Source organism: Columba livia, chromosome 5 (assembly GCF_036013475.1).
Source record: "Columba livia isolate bColLiv1 breed racing homer chromosome 5, bColLiv1.pat.W.v2, whole genome shotgun sequence".
Lineage (NCBI taxonomy): Eukaryota > Metazoa > Chordata > Aves > Columbiformes > Columbidae > Columba > Columba livia.
The window spans coordinates 38,901,454-38,921,865 of record NC_088606.1 but is presented as its reverse complement, the minus strand read 5'-3'; the positions used below and the strand labels follow the sequence as shown (position 1 = coordinate 38,921,865).

The 20,412-nt window shown below is 44.5% G+C and overlaps 1 protein-coding gene across 3 annotated transcripts in view; it reads right to left on the bottom strand.

Moving 5' to 3' along the window:
• Nucleotides 1–20,412, bottom strand: part of RGS6 (regulator of G protein signaling 6) — a 287,036-nt gene that overhangs the window by 40,880 nt on the left and 225,744 nt on the right. For all 3 annotated transcript variants that reach the window (XM_065064488.1, XM_065064489.1, XM_021287283.2), the window contains 5 exons: nucleotides 19,879–19,953; nucleotides 17,861–17,959; nucleotides 16,709–16,770; nucleotides 12,353–12,463; nucleotides 8,939–9,064 (listed from right to left, as the gene is read on the bottom strand). In XM_065064488.1, coding sequence (XP_064920560.1) covers nucleotides 8,939–9,064; nucleotides 12,353–12,463; nucleotides 16,709–16,770; nucleotides 17,861–17,959; nucleotides 19,879–19,953 — 473 coding nt within the window. The remainder of the gene's footprint in view (nucleotides 1–8,938; nucleotides 9,065–12,352; nucleotides 12,464–16,708; nucleotides 16,771–17,860; nucleotides 17,960–19,878; nucleotides 19,954–20,412) is intronic.

Genomic DNA, 20,412 nt, shown 5'->3' with positions numbered 1-20,412 from the left:
CTCCTGCATAGCATGACACCAGGCAGGCAAACGGGAACCCCCAGAGCTGTGCAGCCGGAGGAAGGGCACAGGCTCTGCCCCTCACAGCCCTGCTCCAACCTGGTCATCCTGAGGGGATGTAAAATGCAGAACAAAACACTCCTATCATTTCCAGGGTGAAGTCGTAGCAATGGCAATTAGATTTTTTTTTTTTCCCACTTGTAAACTGATGAGCATTCAGATGGATGCCATGGGAAGAGATCAATCTTGTCATGGCCATAGTCCAGTTTTACAGGGATATGTTCTTGACTGGACCACATTATGGACTAAAATAAGTTCACAAACATCGAGAAGATAACCTCTTCGATGGCTAAGGGCATAATCCACAATTGGATCTGTGAAATCAAAGGAAATGGAGTATTTTTGCAAGAGTGACGTGCATTGTCTTTTACCCTGAAAAAAAAAAAGAAAAAGGTATTTTTTTGGTGTTTATGATTTTATTTATTGTTGACAGAAATATGCTCTTTCAGGTTATTAACTCAGACAATGCATGGCCCCTGGTAGCCTTTTGTTTTGGTCAACTTTTGGTCAGTTCTACCTTCTAGCAAGAAGATATCCCCCAAGGCCTCTGCCCTGGGTACCCAGGTCCTGCAGCCCACCTGAACGGGCACAGCAGTGCTCTGCAGGGAGTGCCAAAGGCTTCAGGATAAACAGAAGGGACATTTGCAGCCACCTGCAATAACCAGCTCTTTCTGACCCCATGGCAGAGGAGCCCAAGGCCCCAGGGATGATGATGACCACTCTCGCACACTCGTCTCTGCTCAGCAGACCATGCAGTGAGGACAGGGTTTGTCTGGGTCACTGCTTGTTCAGGGCACCTGAAAGAGCTGCACAACTTAGAAAATCCTGTGTCCCGCCTTTGTCATTATGGGAGACCACTAAATAAACCAGCTGAAATTTAACAGAAAGCCTGATTTCCCACCGCAAATGATTCAGTGCCGCCAGCCTTGTGCCACTAAGGCAAATGTTTCCCCATGGTGGAAGGCGGAAAATACAGACTCTCCCAAACTAAAATCCCATTGGTGGGTGGAGGAGACAGCAGCCTGGTGACTCCTGTGCTGTTTTTGACCGTCGCTTCCTTACCGGCTCCAGGAAGTACCTAATCACCCCAGGAATACTGGGGTTATCATAATCAAATGAGTCCACTAACCCGTTTAGCCTGGTGCTCTGCCTGCAACAGAGGGAAATGGCCAATTTGGGGAAAAAAAAGACAGTCACACTGTGTGCAAGGCCAGCCTAAATCCTCCTTGCCTGTTCCCTGCTCCTGCCCAGCCAGGCAGGCGTGTGGGCTGAGGATGATCCTTGCACCCATGACTCCAGCAATCAGGCTGTGTTTGCAGGTACAGGTTTTATCTCTTGCTTCCCTGCTGCCACATCAGCCCCATCTTGTGTTCTCCCTTGTTGCTACTGTCCCTCACCCAAATAACATGCTTAATCCATCCACGAAGCCCATGAGAGATAGCAGGAGGCTTCACCACTGGGATGAGGGCTGGGACCGCCATGTAGGCAGGATGCACTGCCCGACCCCACCAGTAACAGGCAGTGACTGCCTGCCCCTTGCAGCGCTGCTGCGGCATCTGCAGGGCTGCTGCATGCACAGGCACTAATGCTGTAGCCCTGACTCGCACAATCCACATGATCATATTCCTTCATATGTTTTTCCCTGCTCCCTGGCAGGCTATCAGTAAATCAGAGTGGGGTACACTCAGACACTACACCAGTACTTGCAGACTCCCCTACTGGTGGCCCTCACACAGTGGCATTCTGTTTTCTAGACCAAAATACAGTATTTGGGGTTGGCAAAGGGGTGTGCATGCTTGGCCCTTTTCCATCTTCAAGATGTTAAGTGTGCCTGATATTCTGCCTTGTTATTTGAGCCATAAGTGACACTCCCACTTATCACATGCATGCAGAGAGTAAAGGGTGGTACTCACAGTGCAACAATCTGATGCCATATGTGGCTTTCCTTGCTTCAAAATTATTTTATCATTCAATTTCAGATGGGATGGGAACATGAGAATGCAGAAAATGCATAAAGAGAAAAGATGCTAATCATTCCAGAGTAGCTGGGACACTTCAGACAAACACATGGCTAGAGAGAACATTTTCTGCTGGCTTATCTTCTGCCCCTGGAGCCGGGGAGGCGGGCTGGGAAAGCACGCTCGTGAGAGAACCGGGCGCAGAGTGAAGTGACAGCTTGCCTGAACAGGAGCACCATCCATTTTAATAACCATTTGGCTCAATCTGAAAACCAACCAACCAGACCAACCTGACACTAACAAGAACAAGCTCTTTTTTCTGCAAGCAATTGTGAATTCATGCCCAAGGCTGGATGTCCTCTTCAAGGCAAAGGGGAGTTTTGTCTTGGTAAAAATTTCAAAGCTATTCACTATAGCTGATATCTGAAAATGGAGGAACATCAAAGAGGGGCATCTGACTCAACTCCAAGGCAAATTCTCTGCCACAAGGAATCATCCTGAAGCCAATGCACAAGCAGGGCTTCCTATGCAATATACACATCATTTACAAGAGAGACACAGGTATTTCTGCCCAGGATAAGAGCAGGCACACGCTGGTTGTGCTGGAATTTTTGCTTAATTATAGAGTGCAAATGCGCTCCCTGAGTCAGTCCAACAATTTCTGAAGTGCATGCCCAGCCCCACACTCACAAGGAGCCAGGAGAAGATCCCACATTGCATCCTTCCTCCCTCTGAGAGGCAGAGCTCCAGTAGACACCTCTGGCACAGGGCAGGGCAGGAGGGAGATGTCCTCATGTGTCCTCTCCACAGAGCAGGACTGGCACAGGGACTGTCTGCGCCAAGGGAATAGAGCATCGATCACAGGTTCTTTGCCCTTTTTAAAACAGCATGTACGATCTGGAGAAGGCTGATAATATGGTGTCCTAAACTGCTGTCAGAGGCATAAACCATTCCAGCCTCATCCAGCATGTAATTAAGCTGCTGTCACTTGCAGGAGATATCCCATAATGGTGCTTTATCCTACACAGTCCCCTCAAGGCACAAAGCTCCTGGGCCTCAGTGCGCCTGCTCTGCATCCCCACAGGGCACCCTGGAGGTGCCTGGTCTCTGTGGGGGTGGTCAGTCACTGCGGGCTGCTGCTGGCAGATGCCCCTCTCGGTGAAAAAACTGCCAGGGAAGTACAGGGGGTTGCTTCTGAGGTGTATTGCAAAACAAAAATGAATTTTAAAACCTGATCAAGAGGCAAAATATGCATGAGTGCAGAGACTAAGAGACTGGCAACATAAGGACAGTGTTGTATGCCCATCTTGGGAGAGGACATGATACCCCTGGCTTTACAGTGAAATCACTGAGTGACCATCTGAGTTTGAAATAGGAGCACACTCCTCTCTTCTTGCCTGAGCAGCTCCAGGTAAGTACCTCCCGTCTCACATCTCTCCCCATTCACAATCTTGTTCTCACTTCCTTTCACGAAGAGGAAAAAAATATCATTTTAACCTCATCGTTTGGAGGGGAAATTAATGAAGTTAATAGGTATAAATGAACCTGCAGTTCAGACAGGAGTAATGTTTACATTTTTGGGCCTCTTAACAGCCAGATCCTCGGTACGGCGAGCTTGGTGTGGCTGAGGCCGGCAGCAATGTGTCCGCCGTGGGGCCGGGGACAGATGCCTGCGGGAGGCGAAGAGGATGGCAGAGCGCTGGTCATTCGCTAGCGCAGCATTCCTCAGGAGACCTCAGTGCCGGGGCAAGCGGGGACAAGCTTCCCGCTGCCCAGCTGGCCGCCTCCTCCCCGTCCTTCCTCCTCTCCCAAGCCGCGCTCCCCACATTCAAGCTGTGAGCCCCCCTTTTCTGCCGCCCTGCAGGGTTTTTTTTTGGCGCAGAAAACGCCTCTCCGCAGTTCGGCCGCACCCGGTGCGCTCCGGGCCGTTCTGCGGCGGGTCGGCAGCGGCGGGCAGGGCGCAGGCCGCCGGTTTGCTGGGGCGGCAGCGGGCACGGAGCAGACGCCGCCGCCGCCGCCGCCACCGCGCCGGGCCGGCGCGCGCGCTGCTCGAACAGCGCGCCGGCAGCGCGCGGGCAGGCGAGGCGCGGGGCTGCGGCGCCCCCTGCTGGCCAGGAGGGGGCCGGCCCCGGGGGGACCCCCAGGCACTGCCCCGGGTGCGGGACTTGCCGTCTAAAAGCTTTCTAGTTAAAATCAAGGCGCTTGGGTGGGTTTTACTTAACATATCTAATACATCTGCTCTCCTCGACGCCTGAACTTTTCACTTCCTGGTGAAAACGGAAAAAAAAAAGTCAACAAGTTTCAGCCATTGGGATCATATAGGATCTAAACACTTTATGCAGGCAAAATCCTCCTTTAGATAACTTGATTTTCAACATATGTTCACAATACCACACAGAATGCCTGCCTGCATGCACTGCAAGCTGCACAGTGCATTCCTACAAAGCATCATGTGTTCCCTATTTAGGTCTATAAACAAGTGTGCAGACTCCCTTTGGGTAAAATTCCCGTTGTTTCTCTTTCCAGTTGACACTCTTTGAAGTTGGGGAAAAAAAAAAAATCAATCCACCGGTTAGATGAACATCTCAGCAATCTCGAGATGTCTCAGGAGATTTCCAAGTCATAAAAAACGTATAACAACTCTCTGTTGGCCCCCTTTTTTTTTTTTTAATTGAAGTGTGGCATTTTGTCTGTTGTATTTTGGGTACTTGAAAAATCAACAGTCAAAACAAATTGTAGATGAAAGATAGCAACATAGAGGAAAAAGAGAAGAGAGCAAGAAAAAGAGTTAACATAGAAACAGACAGAAAAATACCCGACTGGCTTTCCTGCTTTCACATAAATAATGGACAGTCAGTAAATAAATAAGATACAGGGCTCAGACGAGCCCAAGAGACTGGTGGACATGATCCTGCAAGTTTATTAGAACACAGAAACACAGCTGGAAGAAGACCCAAGAGGTCACCGAGTCTAGTCTGCTGTTATCTCTGGCAGTGCCTCACTCGAGACCCCACCGGGACCAATTTTTCTCAGCTAGGAAGATATGGAAATACCCAACCACAATCAGCCCTGTGATTTGGGACCTGCACCACCGGGTATAAGAGCAGAATTTGGTCCCCTCGCTATACCACTGAATTACATTCATTTCAAGGTATTCTCAAGTGCACACTTCATGAAATCTTATCTAGCACTACCAGGAATTCCTAGGCTTTCCAGCAGTCACTCTCTCATATCTGCCTTGAGGACAACACATGGCCTGCAGGACTCCTGCCAGTGTTAATGAAGATCCTACTGACATTCCCAAAAGAGAATACATCCCCACTGCAACAGTTTCCAGATCTCTGGATAGTTACTGGGAGGAGAGTTCTTGAAAGATAACTGCAAATGTAATTTTCTAGCAAGGTGCTAGATGTTGTGCCCTCATAAAGTTGCCTACAGATTCCCAAGGTTTGGGTGGGACACATCTCACTTAACTGTAGATGTCTACTGTGCAGACACTGTCATTTGAATCAGTCTCTCCAGGCTTATAGAGGGCAGAGAGAGACAACACTTTGCAGTGTAATTTAGGTGCTTTTAGTTTTGTTTCCACTTAAAGCTGAAACAAATCCTTACTGGGTGGTTCACTGAGTCCTCTTCAGCTTCTCCTCTCTCACTCTAAAGGGAGCCTGGATGATACAGAAGAAAGCACGTGCTTCCAACGTGCCACCTTAGGTGAGGCAGATTCCAGCCTTGCAGCTGGGTGTAACTTAAATTTTGCTTGCATGTTTAAGCATCCAGTAGTTACTTTCCTTTCTGCCACACATTCCTAATGAGAATTCAGGAGTTTGCTCTGCCCCACCTGAATCCCAGAGAGCCACTTCTGCTGTCTAGCGCCACTGCTAACAATCCATCCTATTCTGGTTTTCTTCATTAATATTTCTGCCTTCACATCCTGTTGTTATTTAAAGCTTTAAGCAGGCTTGCTAATACTGATCCAGTATCAGTTAATAATGTTACCGCATAAGCCAACACCATTATAATGATACCATAGGAATGATAGCAATGTTCCCATATTAACTGATAATGAAACCAGTATCTTCTAAAAAGGATGTGGGATTTAACCTCTCTATCCCAGCCTGACTTGCAGCCTGCCTTTGCCACAAGCCATCTCAAAACCAAAGAGAACGCACATCAGCAGGAGGAGCCGCTCTGACTGACTGAGGCAGGTACATGCTTGCCTTCGCGTAATTAAACTTTCTCCATTTTTTTGAGTAGGATGAACGAACGTGGGGGACACTTGCTAGCCATAAAATCTGCTGGATTTCATTAGCACAACCCCAGACATATTTCAGAAAACCCATTTGAGGAGTACTTCAATACAGCATATTAATTTTGCACTTCATCACTACAATTCAATTGCTGTACTTACTGTACATAAGTGCAGTAAGCATATACAAGCTCAGTACCTGTTCAGCAATAAAATTTCAAGCTCATTTATGCGATTCAGTAACACTCTCTTGTTTATCTTACAAGTTAACTTTCAGGTTTTTAAAAATAACAAACATAAAAGTGCATTGATTTTTCACTGTTTTGCTGCTGGCATGCTTTCTGTATTTCTCCCCAAGCAAATCTGACAAATACAATGGTCAGTTCCAATGTCGTTTAAAGTCACTTTCTGGGGAATTTCCCTTTCAGATCTCACCGGCTAGCAGACTGCACTAAAGTGGCAATTCTCCACCTGCTTTACTAGTGTATTTGATTTTCTAAGTGAAAAAAATTAACTAAACAAACTTAAAGGTTGTGTAATCAGGTTCTTTGCTGGCATAAGCCAAGAACATCATCAAACCTGCTCGCTACCAGCAAAGGCACAAAACCTGACAGACTGCATGTGCAGCTGACGGCAGATTTCCTCATCCCAGCAGCAGGCAGGGATCTGCCAGTGACACTGCGAGCTCTCTGGCCGTTTCTGACAACAATCACCAGGCCTATTGGAATAGGGCTGCCCCCAAAAGCAAGCAGGTGAACTGGTCCCTGTGCCCATCCACGTGTTGAGACAGCACCAGAGCATGATAACAAAGCCTCTGCAGTGTAATTCAGACTTCTTAAAAAAAGTGGATTTTACTGGTTACCATCATACCTAGGGCAGTCAAATTACATTACCGATGGATTCTTCTGTGTCTCCAGGACTAACAAGGGAAAGGAGCAGTTGCAGATATTTGTGGAGCACCTCTGACCTGCCGTACCTCAGTTAAGGGGCAAGGTTAAGGATCTCACACACAAGAGTACAAGAGCACAAACTGGCACTCCGACACCAACTCAAACCCTCGCCTTCAGCCCAGGCTGGCCATTGCAGCCTGCCCTGCTGCCAACCACTACCTTTCTGCCTCTGCACAAATGGGTGAATGTGGCAGTAAATTGGGCTGTTTGTCACGTGCAGGTGAGAGTCTGAACCACAGCCTCAACCACTGAGTATCAAGCTCTACCTGTTCAGGCTGCCTCTCCAGCTGGCACGAGCCCTTTCCTGTTTCCTTTGGACTGTGCGGCACTAAGCAATGAAGATAGCATTTAAATGCCTGAAAACCTGAATGCTAATTCCAGTGTTTGTCCCAACCCTGTTTCAAGTGTAATCCTGGGAACCCCAGTTTATCAGAGCTCACTGTAGTATATTTGCTTCTGCGGTTACAGGACCTGTTCTGGTTTGGCTGCATCTGCAGGATACAACAACACACTAGCTCTTCCAAGGACCTCACCCTGTCCACAGCAGGAGAGCTGCTCTCCCTGAAATGAACTTCAGGGTTAGGGTTGGACTTAAGAGTTAAGATTAAAGACAAGGATGATAAAACCTGTGGCTATAGCATGATTAATCCTAGGACAAGGAGAGGACTCTGATTCTTGCTGTGTAGGCGGGGCTGTGGGTTTAGTTTAGGGTCTGTGGGGGATATCTATCCAGACCTCTCTTATTCTGTCAGTGTGAGAAGATACTTGGTATCAATAAGGGAAAATGGCTTAGTACATTAGTTCTGGGGTATGTAGGGATGACTAACGAATCATAAGGTATTAACTTCAGCACTTAGTTGAAGAGACACACACACTCTTCGAAGGATTGCTACCCCAGAATGAAGCATGCTGTTGGCACTTCCAACGTCTTGTCATTGATTCTGCAATGGGACCGGACCTTGGAGCAATGTGCTAGGCCCAGAGATTAGGTTTAGAACAGTGTTACAGAGAAGGCCAGAAGGGCTGGATCTTCTAGGAAAGAATTTGTCTTCATCTAGTTTTGGTTCACCAAAAAATGGCAACTTATTACTGCTGCCTATTCCTGCTGTAGTTGAAATAACAGAATTGTGCACAATAGATTTATAGAGTCTCAGTCTGATGTAGGATCAGGTGTGTGTCTACATAATGCTTCACAATAGAAGTTTTGTCTTCTCCACAACATAAAAATCCAGGTACTCAGAATCCCTACACAGAGATAGTGCTATTAAGTTAAGAGCCAAGCTCTCAAATAGTTAGGAGGTATCGCAATTAAAAGCAGTTGTTGCAAACCCAATTTGGTGAGTGCCAGTACTGCAACAGTTTTTAGACATGTGATCACCATACTGTTCCCCTCACATGACCTCTGCCACAAATACACATGTAAATCCTATATATTGTTAGGGGGCTTAATAGCCATACACTGTGCCTCATCACATTATCACAACTTGGCAAACCTGTGCATATGATACCTGACAAGACTGGTTTTGCTAAACACTGTTCTGAGATTACTCACATAGTTCCAGTACCAATATTCATAGCAGTGCTATGAGCCAAATTCTGCCATTTTCAACTTTATTCAAATGGGTGTTTTTAGCAGTTCAAGGCAGACCAAGCATTGCATTTCACCTGTGCAAGAGAACAGGATTAGCCCCACTCATTTAGTTTAAGTACAAAAAAAGAATCACCTGAGGTTTTCTGAGCTGAATTCTGACTCCAGGAAACGAAGGAACTGGTCTCGTCCTACTGGGTCCTTCAGCACCTCATCCATGGAGAAACCCCATCTTTTCACACGCTGCTGACTAGGTTCTTTGCTGTTTGGAGACAGAAAGGGAAAAAAACAGATGGAATGTGCATTTCTGCCTGCTGTCTGAGCAGCTGGCACTGTTTCTGCTAAGCAGCAAAGGGAGGAAGATTATCAGATGAGGAGATGGTGTTTTTTTCCTTGAGATTTTGCAAAAATACAAGTTAGCAAATAGCATACAGAAAGAAGCTACGAAGACCAGGGTCATCGTTAAAGCCAGCATACTATCTGGATGCTACATACACAGGGAAATAAGAGAGACAGTGAACGATATGATTTTCAGAGTTATTTCTGGTGGTTTCATGTAAAGAACAAGAAACCATACTTGAATGATTATTCATTATGCACTTCTTATATGTCTCCTCAAATGTACCTTGGGAATTGCTTGTATGTCAAGGCAGAAATTTGCCAACAGTGTTCCCTGGGCCACTGGTGAGCTCCAGAGCATCTCCTTGTGTCCCACATCGTGCTGGCTGGTCACTTGGAATTGGCTTCAGATTTTCACATTTGCATTAAAAAAGCAGTTTCACTATGAAGCAGTGCAGACAAGATTTCTAAAAATGATTACTGGTTCGTGGCCTTTTATTTTTCACTGCCTCTGATTTTTCAATGCCTAAGTCTTGGAAGACTAAAAAGCATCTCCTCTTCCCCTTCATGTTAATCAGACTCTCATTTTGTGTCTCAGCTGGGACACTGAGATGCAGAGGCACCCAAAATCACTAACAACTTTTCTGCTAAATTGTTTCTTAATACAACTGCACTTCCATACGCTGTTGTTTGAATTGCCAGACGTTGCAGAGATGCCTATGGGGAGAGGCAGTGCTTGGGAATCACAACGAGGATCCTACAAGACAGTCTGCATCAGAGCGTAATCTGGGCTCACAAACGTTTGAAAGCTTCTGGTGTGATGGCGTCATACTACGAGACAATCATTAAAATACAGCTCAGCTGCTCACATTTGTGACAGTAGAGCCATTGTTAACAGTACATATCTATTAAACTACATGTCTCGTCATGTCCACCGTGATTCCTAATCCTAGAGCCTTAGGGGACAGTGGCGATCTGTGCTGAAGACAAATAAGCCAAAGGGGTAAATAAAATGCCTGCTTTGATTTCCTCTTGGTGTAAAGACTAAGCAAAATCGATGGGCATATCCTCCCTCGAAGCGGAGAGCACTCAGGATGGCTCTTCCTGTGCTCACTCAAGAGCCAGCAGTGCTGTGGACATGGGTTCAGACATCAGCCTACATGTAAGCCAGCCTGGGCGCGGGGACACGAGAGCCACACGTGTGCAAAGCTGTGCACACATTGGGACACGTGAGCCATGTGTGTCAGAGCTATGCACACATGGGGACACAAGAGCCATGTGTGTCAGAGCTACGCACGAGCTTGGCTTGGGAAATTTCCTGCTGAACCGAGAGATCTGCAGCTGCTCTTCTTGCTGCTGCACAACATTCTAGCATGAACAAAAATGCCAAGGCATTGGCTAAAATGGAAGGCTCTCCATGGCACTTCCCAAGTGCCATGAAACATGAACTGCAGTGGCACAGGGCTGTCCATATTCAGCAGGTGGCCTCACCATTAGAAGTGAGAGGCTCTTTGTTTTCCTGAGCAAGGGCTCTGCTCTCCTAACTGAGGAAACAGATTTGCAGGCAACACAAGGGCTACTGCAGCTCTCGGGGATCATTTAATTATTAATGCAAGTTGCAACTAGATGCAGATGCAGTGAGTTTTCTTACAATAGAGAATAAAATGGAAATAGAGAGCTGTTTGTTCTTCCATCTCCCAGCAACACAACTTTTTCATCATCAGGAGAATCACCTTCCTTGACTCTGAAATCACAGCAGAAGCCAACCATCTATTTTAAATTCCTACAAAGGCCATGACATCAAGTCAATCATATTCTTCACGGACACAGGCATTTTTTTCTGGGATTTGCAGCTACCTCAACAGATGCAGAAATAATGGATGCCTGGATCACCTTGTGGGTGCGGGGTCCCTCCAGAGAAGTATTTTCTGCGGCTGTATCTGGTTCTAGCCCTGCTAGGGAGGACTGAAAAAATGACAGAAACTGGCTAAAAAGGAAATCCAAAATACTGAAATTATGTGAAGAGAGGTAGAGATTAGGGAAACGATGGGTTTCTGTGACTACCAGAGAAGCAGGTGAAAACATCTTTCACATCCCAGACCCCATGCGTTTTCAAACAGGGAAATAACATGCCCTTTTCCTGGAACACCGATTCACTATGAGTTGGCTTTTTCACTCTGGTAGCATCTTAAACTTTACATTATTACTCAAGAACAGACAGGATGAGGTTGGGCATTCTCTCTTCAAAAATTTGCTAAAGGGAACTCCCAATTCAGATTTGGTGCCCAACAGCAGAGGCTAAACACCAGGAGAAGCTGCTGAGCCCTTGCAGTAGTTGGCCACAGGATGTGAGTAGCAAAGGTGATATGTGGCATGGTGATTTCATTTAAATCTGCTGCGACAGCTGCTAGGCACAGAGGCACACAGGACAATTCCAGCCCCACTACAAGGGCTGTGGGGAGCCTGCAATAGCAAGAGATGTAGACACTGGCTGGATTTCCCTTGCACCAGCATCACGTGAGCAAAAGATGATCTAAATTGCCGTGCTGTGCTTGTTTTTTTTGGAGAAAATCTCTGAGGTGCAAAGCACTGAAGGTCCTACAATAATTCATTCTCCTTTTCCTCTATTAGACACCATAACAGAGACAAGTCAGCCTGTTCACCAACAGGTGAGGCCCAAACTCACTTGGTCAATCTATCACCATTCTGACCTGGCAAGTGCCACATGTTACGTGTGAGCTAGACTCCTCTGGCTCCTGTGCCAAATCCACCCCTGTGCAGTGGGAATGGCCACTGCCCTACAGCCCATCCTGTTCTGCCTGTGGCATCTTTCCTGGGATCCTGGGACAGGGGCAAGGCTGGAGCCCTGCAGCTGGGGAGCACCAGAGAGCAGGCTCTCAAGGGTCAAAGGAGATGTGCTGAAACAAATACTTCTTTGCAGTATCCTAAATCTATGGACTCTTAGACCTGAGTCTGTGCATGTCTTTGACAGGCAAGAGAACACCCATTAACTGACTTACAGAGTACCACACACCAAATTGTATGGAAGTGGAAGGTCTGAATAATTCACAGAAGTGATAAAGCATAAGCTCCTCTTTAAACTTTAGCTATGTACAGACATACAACTTCCTATCCAAACAGGGCAGTGGGAAGAACACACAAACAAAACGGCAAGAGAACTCCAACATTACTTAAAACTACCAATTCTTACCTCATTTCAATGTCCCACAATGCTGCATCATCACTTATCCAGGGATTGGAAGGCTCAGCAGGAGTTATAAAGGGGTCATATTCCACATACTGCTCTGTGTAGGCTATTAAACTGACAGATATAAAGGAGAAAAATAAAGAAGAAAGAAAAAAAGAATCAGGACCTGAATGATCAGTCATAAGTCAGAGGTACAGGTTTGGTTTTTTTTTCCTTTCTTTTTTTCTTTATTTTGTGTGCTCCTTTTTATTTTGGTAGGGATCAGTCAGTTTCCCAGCAACCACAGGAGTCCCTTTTCCCAGGGACGGTGCATGCCAAGATTTCTCTGCAAACACCCACCAGCTCACTGCAGTATTTTCCTCAGGTTTGTCTCTGTTGAGATGTCCAGAAATAAAGCCGATAGGGCAACAACTACACTGCTGTGGTGGGACTTCCCACAGAGAGCCATGGGATGACTGTGAAATGCGCACCATCCTTTTCATTTGTTGCATGCTGCCATTGCCTCTTGCCCTCTTTGTTTTTGCAGACTTTTGCATCACTTAACTCTATGCATTATGAGTAACTCAACTAAACAGGGTCATGTGCTGTAGCTAAGAATATACTTAAATCTTTGGAGAATCACAGCCCTGAGCATCAAAGCTTCAAGCTATAGATCATTGTTTTGTTACACTGGTATTCCATTTAGTCTAATGGCACTATTGTAAAATACTCCAACAGTAGTTTACAGTAATTATAAGCTATATGTGTGTTGGAAAAACACCTGGCATTTATACTGGTTTGCTTCATGATGAGTCAGATAAGACATATAGCCTCTAATCCTCACTAGGATGAGATTCAAAGAGCTTCCTGGGAAAAGGACTGTGTCTGCTTGCAGTGGGATTCAGGAATCCCACTGGGGTTGGGGCTACCGGGGCATTTTTACAAAAGAAAGACAGCTTATATAAAATAAATCAAAAGAAATTTGTCCTACTATATATTGGAAATACTCTAAGGCACTTCTTAATTTTTTGCTTAGGTCTACCAAGTAATTAACTAAGTTAATTGAGTCTCATCATACTGAAAAACTAATCTACTTGCACTCTGATTGTCCATTCTAAACTTTACCTCTAGTCTTCCACACCTCAAAAAGGCAGGAGAATGAAAAGACCTTGTAAAACAAAGGGTCACAAAAGGCAGAAAGTTTCCCTGACCTGCTCTACAGTAATTATTTCTTTTTGTTTGTCCTAGCTCTTATCATGAGGCATTAAAATCATACACTTTTGTAACCACAGCAGGTTCCCACTGCCCCTCAGGGCACCCAGGGCTGTCTCATCTCATTTCATTAATTACATTTCATGACTGCTGTGGGTCAAGGGTTGGAGGAGGGAGCAGCGTCCAATTTCAGAGACCAGCAGCAATCCCTGAGACACCAATGAGAGAGAGTTGGTTAAAAAGACCCCACCAATAAAAAGGATAAATCAGGCGATATCTGCTGTGAAACCTGGATTGCTCCTAATAAAATAATAAGAAGACATCAGGGGTGATGCCTTTTTTTTAGGGAAAGATCTAAACTAAATGAAACAAGAGGGAATTGCTAAGCACATTTTGCTGATTCAGTATACTGACAGCAGTGCAATAATTGTCTCATTTTCTAAAGGAGGCTACAAGGGAAAGCATTTCCCTCTTAAGGGAAAGCATTTCTGTCAAAACGCAAACCTGGACTTTTAGCCTTTCAGGTGATGCACTGTAATGATGGTAGAAGAGATGGTGGAAAGAGTTCACCATGCAGAGTTTGCCTTAAAAGCCTGACTGTCTTGCAAGGAGGGGGCCCAGCTGAGCCTCCACAGTATCTGGAGGAGATGAGAGGATAGCAAAGATTTCTGACAGATTTTCATCTAGGGAGCTGAGATCGGTCCTGGTAGGAAGATGCTCTGGCTTTTCCCAGTCATTTCTGTATTGCGATTGCACCAACACTGCGTGACATAGTTAGGAAAAACAGTAGGTAAGATATATTGATAGTTTTGCTCAATAGTCCTCAACTCTCATTGTGCAAGTCCCAAGTGGGGAAAAAGGACGTAGAAGAAACGAGAAGTAAACTATTTCCAAGGTGCCTGCACTGGCTGAGGGATGTCTGGTCCCACAGTTGGTGCCGATCTGCACCAGGAAGGGAAACAAGGAAGAGGGGGAAGCGAGTCTTTAATAGTGGGCATTTATTTCATGGTGGTTGGGGATAATCTTTTGAGAGCCTTTCCATTCCTCTTCTGTAGGACAGGGGCTATCTATGGGATAGCATGCATTAATGGAAGATGTATGTGATTGGTCTATCACTATTCAAATAATTTATATTCTGTTTCTATGAGAGATTAGACAGCAGCTTGTTTCCCTCACTGCTCCCTGCCTTATTTCCTCTTCGTGACTTCTCTCATGCTGTCTGGAAGCGCCTTTGCACTGCACTGTAAAAATGGCAGGTGGTGCCACTGTCAGGCTTGGCTGTCGAAAGGAGCGTGCCAAGAAGGCATCTCCTGCACCCCCATCTGCCATGTTGTCACTTAAACTAGTCCTGAAAGCAGGGCCCAGCCTGAAGAGTGACTTGCTAATAGCAGCACCTCCTTACGCAGCAGATTTGTTCCTGGTGTGTGCATTCCGTGTTTTGCATTGGGTTTTCAGGCTGCACAGGTTTTTATTTCCGGCAATAGTTCAACTCAGGTCACTCACATTCATTCCTCCTTAGCTGCCCCCAGCCCTGCCAAGCCCCTCTGGTTCCCTCCCACCTGCTCCCTGATGCTCCACATCCAGCCTGCGCTTCCCACCACTCCCCCCACTAAGCCCTGGGTCAACGCTGCCACCCAAAGTCACCACATAACCAAACACTTCTTCACAAGATATGAAGTATCGCAAACCATGATTTTCATTCTTTATGATTTCAAAGTGAAAATTCCAAAATGAAACTTTAAAAACAGGAGAAAAGAGCTTTAAAGAGCTTTTTGACGGTTCTCATTTTATTTACTTTTCTCCTGGTCATAAATGTGTACAGGTTTTGATAGTAACACTTTCTTATCTGGTTTGGGACCGATTAAAAAAAAAAAGCTGAAAGCCCTTATAAACCAGGAAAAATTTCTGTCTAGTTTTACTGAAAACTAATAGGGTTGTTTGTGGCATTGTCAAAGTTACATTTAGTATGTCAGTAGTTCCTTATGAAGTTGAAAAACAGGTGTATTATGAGGACAGAATTTGATGTTCACAAATGAATGAGTTTTACTGAATCTATCTTATTGAATAAATACCCACCTAGAAAACTTCAAGCAAAACAGACCTGCTTGCTTGTACATTACCAGCCTGGAAATTATTACTGTCTCAGTATATTAAGGGCATTGTAAGTAAATTCAGTACAAAAGGACAGGTTTTGGTAAAGCACAAATGCATCCTCTTAATAAAAAAAAAAACCAGAAAGCTCAAAACATAAATATGAATGTGCTAATATATAGGGTATGCAGGATTTTAGGGAGCCTCTGAATATTTTCTTTTTAATTGGATAAATTTTCATTTTAATTGTTGAACTTAGTAAGACATTAGGAACGAACTTCTGGGCTCTCGCCATTTAATTTGCCCAGTTTAGTACACACATGCTAATTACAGGTGCAGGCACTGCAAAGCACATTTCTCATAGGGTAATCTGTTTTATTTCACAAGGCATGAGCCCTTATCATGTCCCTCACGTTCAATACAGTTTTGCTCTAAAAGCAAAGTTACTGAAGCACATGCCGATCTCTACCATTCTGCAAGTCAAATTGTGACTTGATTTGCCTCTATGAGAAATCCACCTCTAAAATCACTGCCTTGAGTAGTCCAGGTACAACCCCACTACTTCCCATAGGGTTTCATATATTTGAGTGGGAGCAGAAACAGGCCTTATAACCCCAGCACGAACACAGACATGAACACCACATGCAACAAGACGCAAACACAACTCCTGCCCCTGAGCTGTGCCGGACTAATAAGAGACGAGCTCCAAGAGTTCACCCACAAAAGAAAAAAGGGTATTTGCAAATTGAAACAGGAATGATTTTTCTTTAAGTAAACCCTAGGACTGTTAAAGGGTGAGAAACAAAAGTACTGCAAGGTTTCTTTATTTTATGAATAATATTTCTTTTGCTTTTACAGTACACCTTCATTTTTCACCTACTTCTTCTCTGTGGCAGAAGAGCAAGTGCAGAAGTGTCAGTGGTCAGTGGACAGGCAGCACGGCCGGTCAAAGAGGGGAAAGGATTGATGCACAGAAAGGGTACCAGCCTTTGTGCGTTCCTGCCCGCTCTCTGATTCTGGAGATGCCCAAGTGGAGATGAGGAAAGAATGAAAAATCATGTAAATGGGGACACTCACCTTTCTGCTACTTTGGACATCTTTAAACAATGTCTCTCTATCTGCATGTTCAGAAAAGTTATCTGAGGAGAGAGATGACAAGGACATTAACAACCCAGGAGCTCTACAGCATTAATCAATCATACCCCAACACACTATTGATTTCTGTTTCTAAAAAGCTTGCAAATAACTCAGAAGGAAATGGGACCCCTCCCTAGGTATTAGAAGAAGCTTATTAACTGATTCCAACAGGAGTCTCCATTTCCTATGGCAAAGCCCCAGAGGAAGCTTCAGAAGACATAATTAAAAGTAGGAAAGGCATACATTTGGGGCTGAGGTTCCTAGACTCCTCAGTGTGCAATGTGATCCCCTTACTATGACACTCTTCTCTTCCATTTCTCTAACTGACTGGCATCACAAGACCAATAACCATTTTACAACACATTGGCACTCTGCACACTCTTCACAGCACTCTGCAGCCAACATTTCCTATGATGGAAGAAGTTCAAGAAATTTAGTGTTCAGGTTTAGTTCAGAAGACCACCCTAAAAATGCCTGCCTAAGAAACATGTTTAAAGCTGCCTTTACTAAAATGCCGACCTAGCAATCCCTGCCTGCACTTCAGTGAGTGCTGCTTGTTGCAGGAAAGTAATTTTGAGGGAGAGCTTCCTGAGCATGAGTTGGCTGGTCATTCCTTGGAGTGATTGTGCAAATAACTTTTCTCCCAGTTCCCTAAAAGCTCTGACTGTGCAGTCTAACAGTCATGCAGCAAGCGATGCCCTTCCTCACCGCCCATCCCCAGCCTGTGCTCCAGTATGCTGGATTCTTCCCCAGCCTTTGTCACTGCCCACTTTCCAGATATCCTCAGTGATCTGGAAATTAATCTGTCTACTGGCCCACAAAGAGAGTAATGCTAGATTCAAATGTCAGTACTACCCATAACACATATCATCATACAACTGTACTGCTCAATCAAGATACATATCTTTAAAAACTTACTACTTCACATGAAGCATATGTGGATCAAAGACAGGTGGCAGTAACACATACAATCGATTTTGCTGATATCTCCATAACTTTATACGGGTTTCTTAATGTTTTTGGTTTTTTGTTTTGGGGTTTTTTTGGCAGATAACAGTTCTCAGAAGAGTTTTTGTGTAGCCATCTACTTACTTGTTTCCGGAAATCCTCTTTTGTAGTTTTGCGTACAGGTTGAGAGGGCATGTGTACAGGGCTTTGGGGCTGAGACTCCTCTGTAACCCCGTATACTGACTGCAAGGAACCAATAAATAGATAGAAGAGATTATGGCATTTTTCTCTGTTACACAATGAGGAAAAGTGCAGTAAAAAAACAGTAAGGCAACAAGCCAGCAATTTCCTACTGTTTATATCTACACAGGTCAATAATCATTTAGCCTGGAGCAAAATTTACAGATCAGACTGTGCTTGCAGGCACCTGAACTTGGAAAGTCTGTAGGCCCATTAAGAATAGGGTCTATTTTAAATGGTAAAATGCAGCTGAAAATTTTTAGGAGGTCTGAGGGCTGTGTGAGTCAACGCTTGTAGGATGAACACTGGGAATGGTGATTGTGGTGAACCAAGCAAAGAAAAGATAAGAACCTAATCTATGCCATTTTCTTCCACTTGGTTTACTGCACTGCCTTGTAAAACTACACACTGAAGAGCGAGTTTAACCAGGTGTCAATGGGTCAAGTTCAAAAAGAACCTCTCAAAACGAAAACCTGCAAATTGACTTGTAGCCATTCATTTTCAGGACTGAGACCTGCACTGAAAGCAATATCAGTTACACTTTCATTTAGTACTTTTGCTTTTTATTTAACATTTGTAAGAGACACGGGAATGGCTCTGCTGCAATTTAACTTCCAATGGAAGTTGAGGAGTCTGGTGTCACCTCCAAAACTAATATATACACAGAAAAGCTAAAACTTGCTGGAAGTCAAAGGCATCCAAGTTGCTAATGATCCAGTCTTTGAAATTATTAAGGAGAGCAAACAGTTTTGTAAAATCTGTGCCCAAATAATTTCTGAAAATGGGACCTGTGCTGGTTTAGTTGAAACCGAGGTAATTTTCCATGCGGTTAGAATCTTTCCTTCTAAGTAGCTAACATAGTCTTTCATTTTGGATTTAGTATAAGAATAACGTGATAACAACCATGTTTCCCATGCTTTGCCTGAGAAAAGCCAACTTCTTTCCTTCCAGTGGCTTTCCACTGTTTGGGATTTAGTATGAAAATGTAAGAACTCACTGATATTTTGGCTGTTACTAAGGAAACTAAGGACTTTCTGGGCTTCCCAGTTGCAACTGCAAGGCAGCTAGGAGAGGGGCACAGGTGGAACAGCACCTAGACTGACATCCAGCTTGGTCACTGAAATATTCCCTACCACTAGCGTCATGCTTGGTATATAACTGCAGGTGGCTTTTACAGCTGGGGAGTTCAGGTTTTCCAACCGGTTTGGCTGGTTCCACCCCAGTTCAGTTCCACTGGAATTTCGCCTTCTGCTGTTCTCCTGTTATGCACCTGGCCTTTGGGTCTTTCTGCCTTTTGCCTTTTTTGCTCTTTCACTGGGATCTGCCATTCGGGACCTGGGTGCTTTCCTTTCTGGGACTGGCTGTTTAACACAAATGGAATTAATGAGAAACTGTATTGAGTATCACCTATTTTATATTTTATTATTAGTAGTATATTGCTATTATTAATGTTGACTTATCAAACTGTTCTTATCTCAACCCATGAGTTAATCTCTTTCCCTTTGATTTTTTCCCCTGTCCCACGTAGGGGATGGAGGGGAGTGAGTGAGCAGCTGCCATGGTCCTACAGTCTTGTTGCTGGCTGGAGTTAAAGCACAACAGGACCTACATACGTTTGCCAATTGCTTTTAATTTTATGGGAGTGCAGAACCAGTAGACAACTGGAACATAGAGCTCCTTAATGCCTTTCTCAGCTATACCAGTCACTCAGCATGTACTGCTCTGCTGGTAAAACAGGAATAGTAAATTCACAGATTAGAACAAAACAGAACTGATATCAGCAAAACCCTTTTTTTGGTTCCTGGTGGGAAACTGATGATACACTGTAGGTGTCAAGCATGATTTGCATTAAACAAACAAACAAACCAAAACCAACCAACCAAAAACTCCAAACCAAAGCAAAACCAGAAACTCAAACTAACCTTTTTCACTTTCTGTGGGTTTTTCATACGACGGCACTTTCTAATGTCCATTTCTGTGGTGTTCACACAGCCCGGCTGCAAAGAGATTATAATTGTATTACTCCTTTCTTCACAATCCATGTGCTACTTTACCTTTTTAAAATATACTATTAGTTCTTGTCCAAAATTCTTTCGTGAAGTTTCTTTCCCATAAATTATGCTTGCTAAACAAGAGAGTGCATATACCCAAAGTTGGCATCTCAGCATCAAATCCACTTACTCAGAACTTTGGCATGAAATGGAAATCTCTCAGCTAAGTGGAGAGTTTGTTCTAGGAAGGATAAGCCAAAGTGGGTAAGCTGCTTTTGTTTTGTGTGCAGAATAAATAATCTTCAAAACTTCATGTTTATAATACATTTCCAAATCAATACTTCCATCTGTGCACAAATCTAGAATGTCTAAAAGAATCTTGTAGACACTCGACTTGTTTTGAACTGTGAGCAAAAACCATGTGGTGATTTTCATGGCAATGTCTTTGCGCAATACATGGCACAA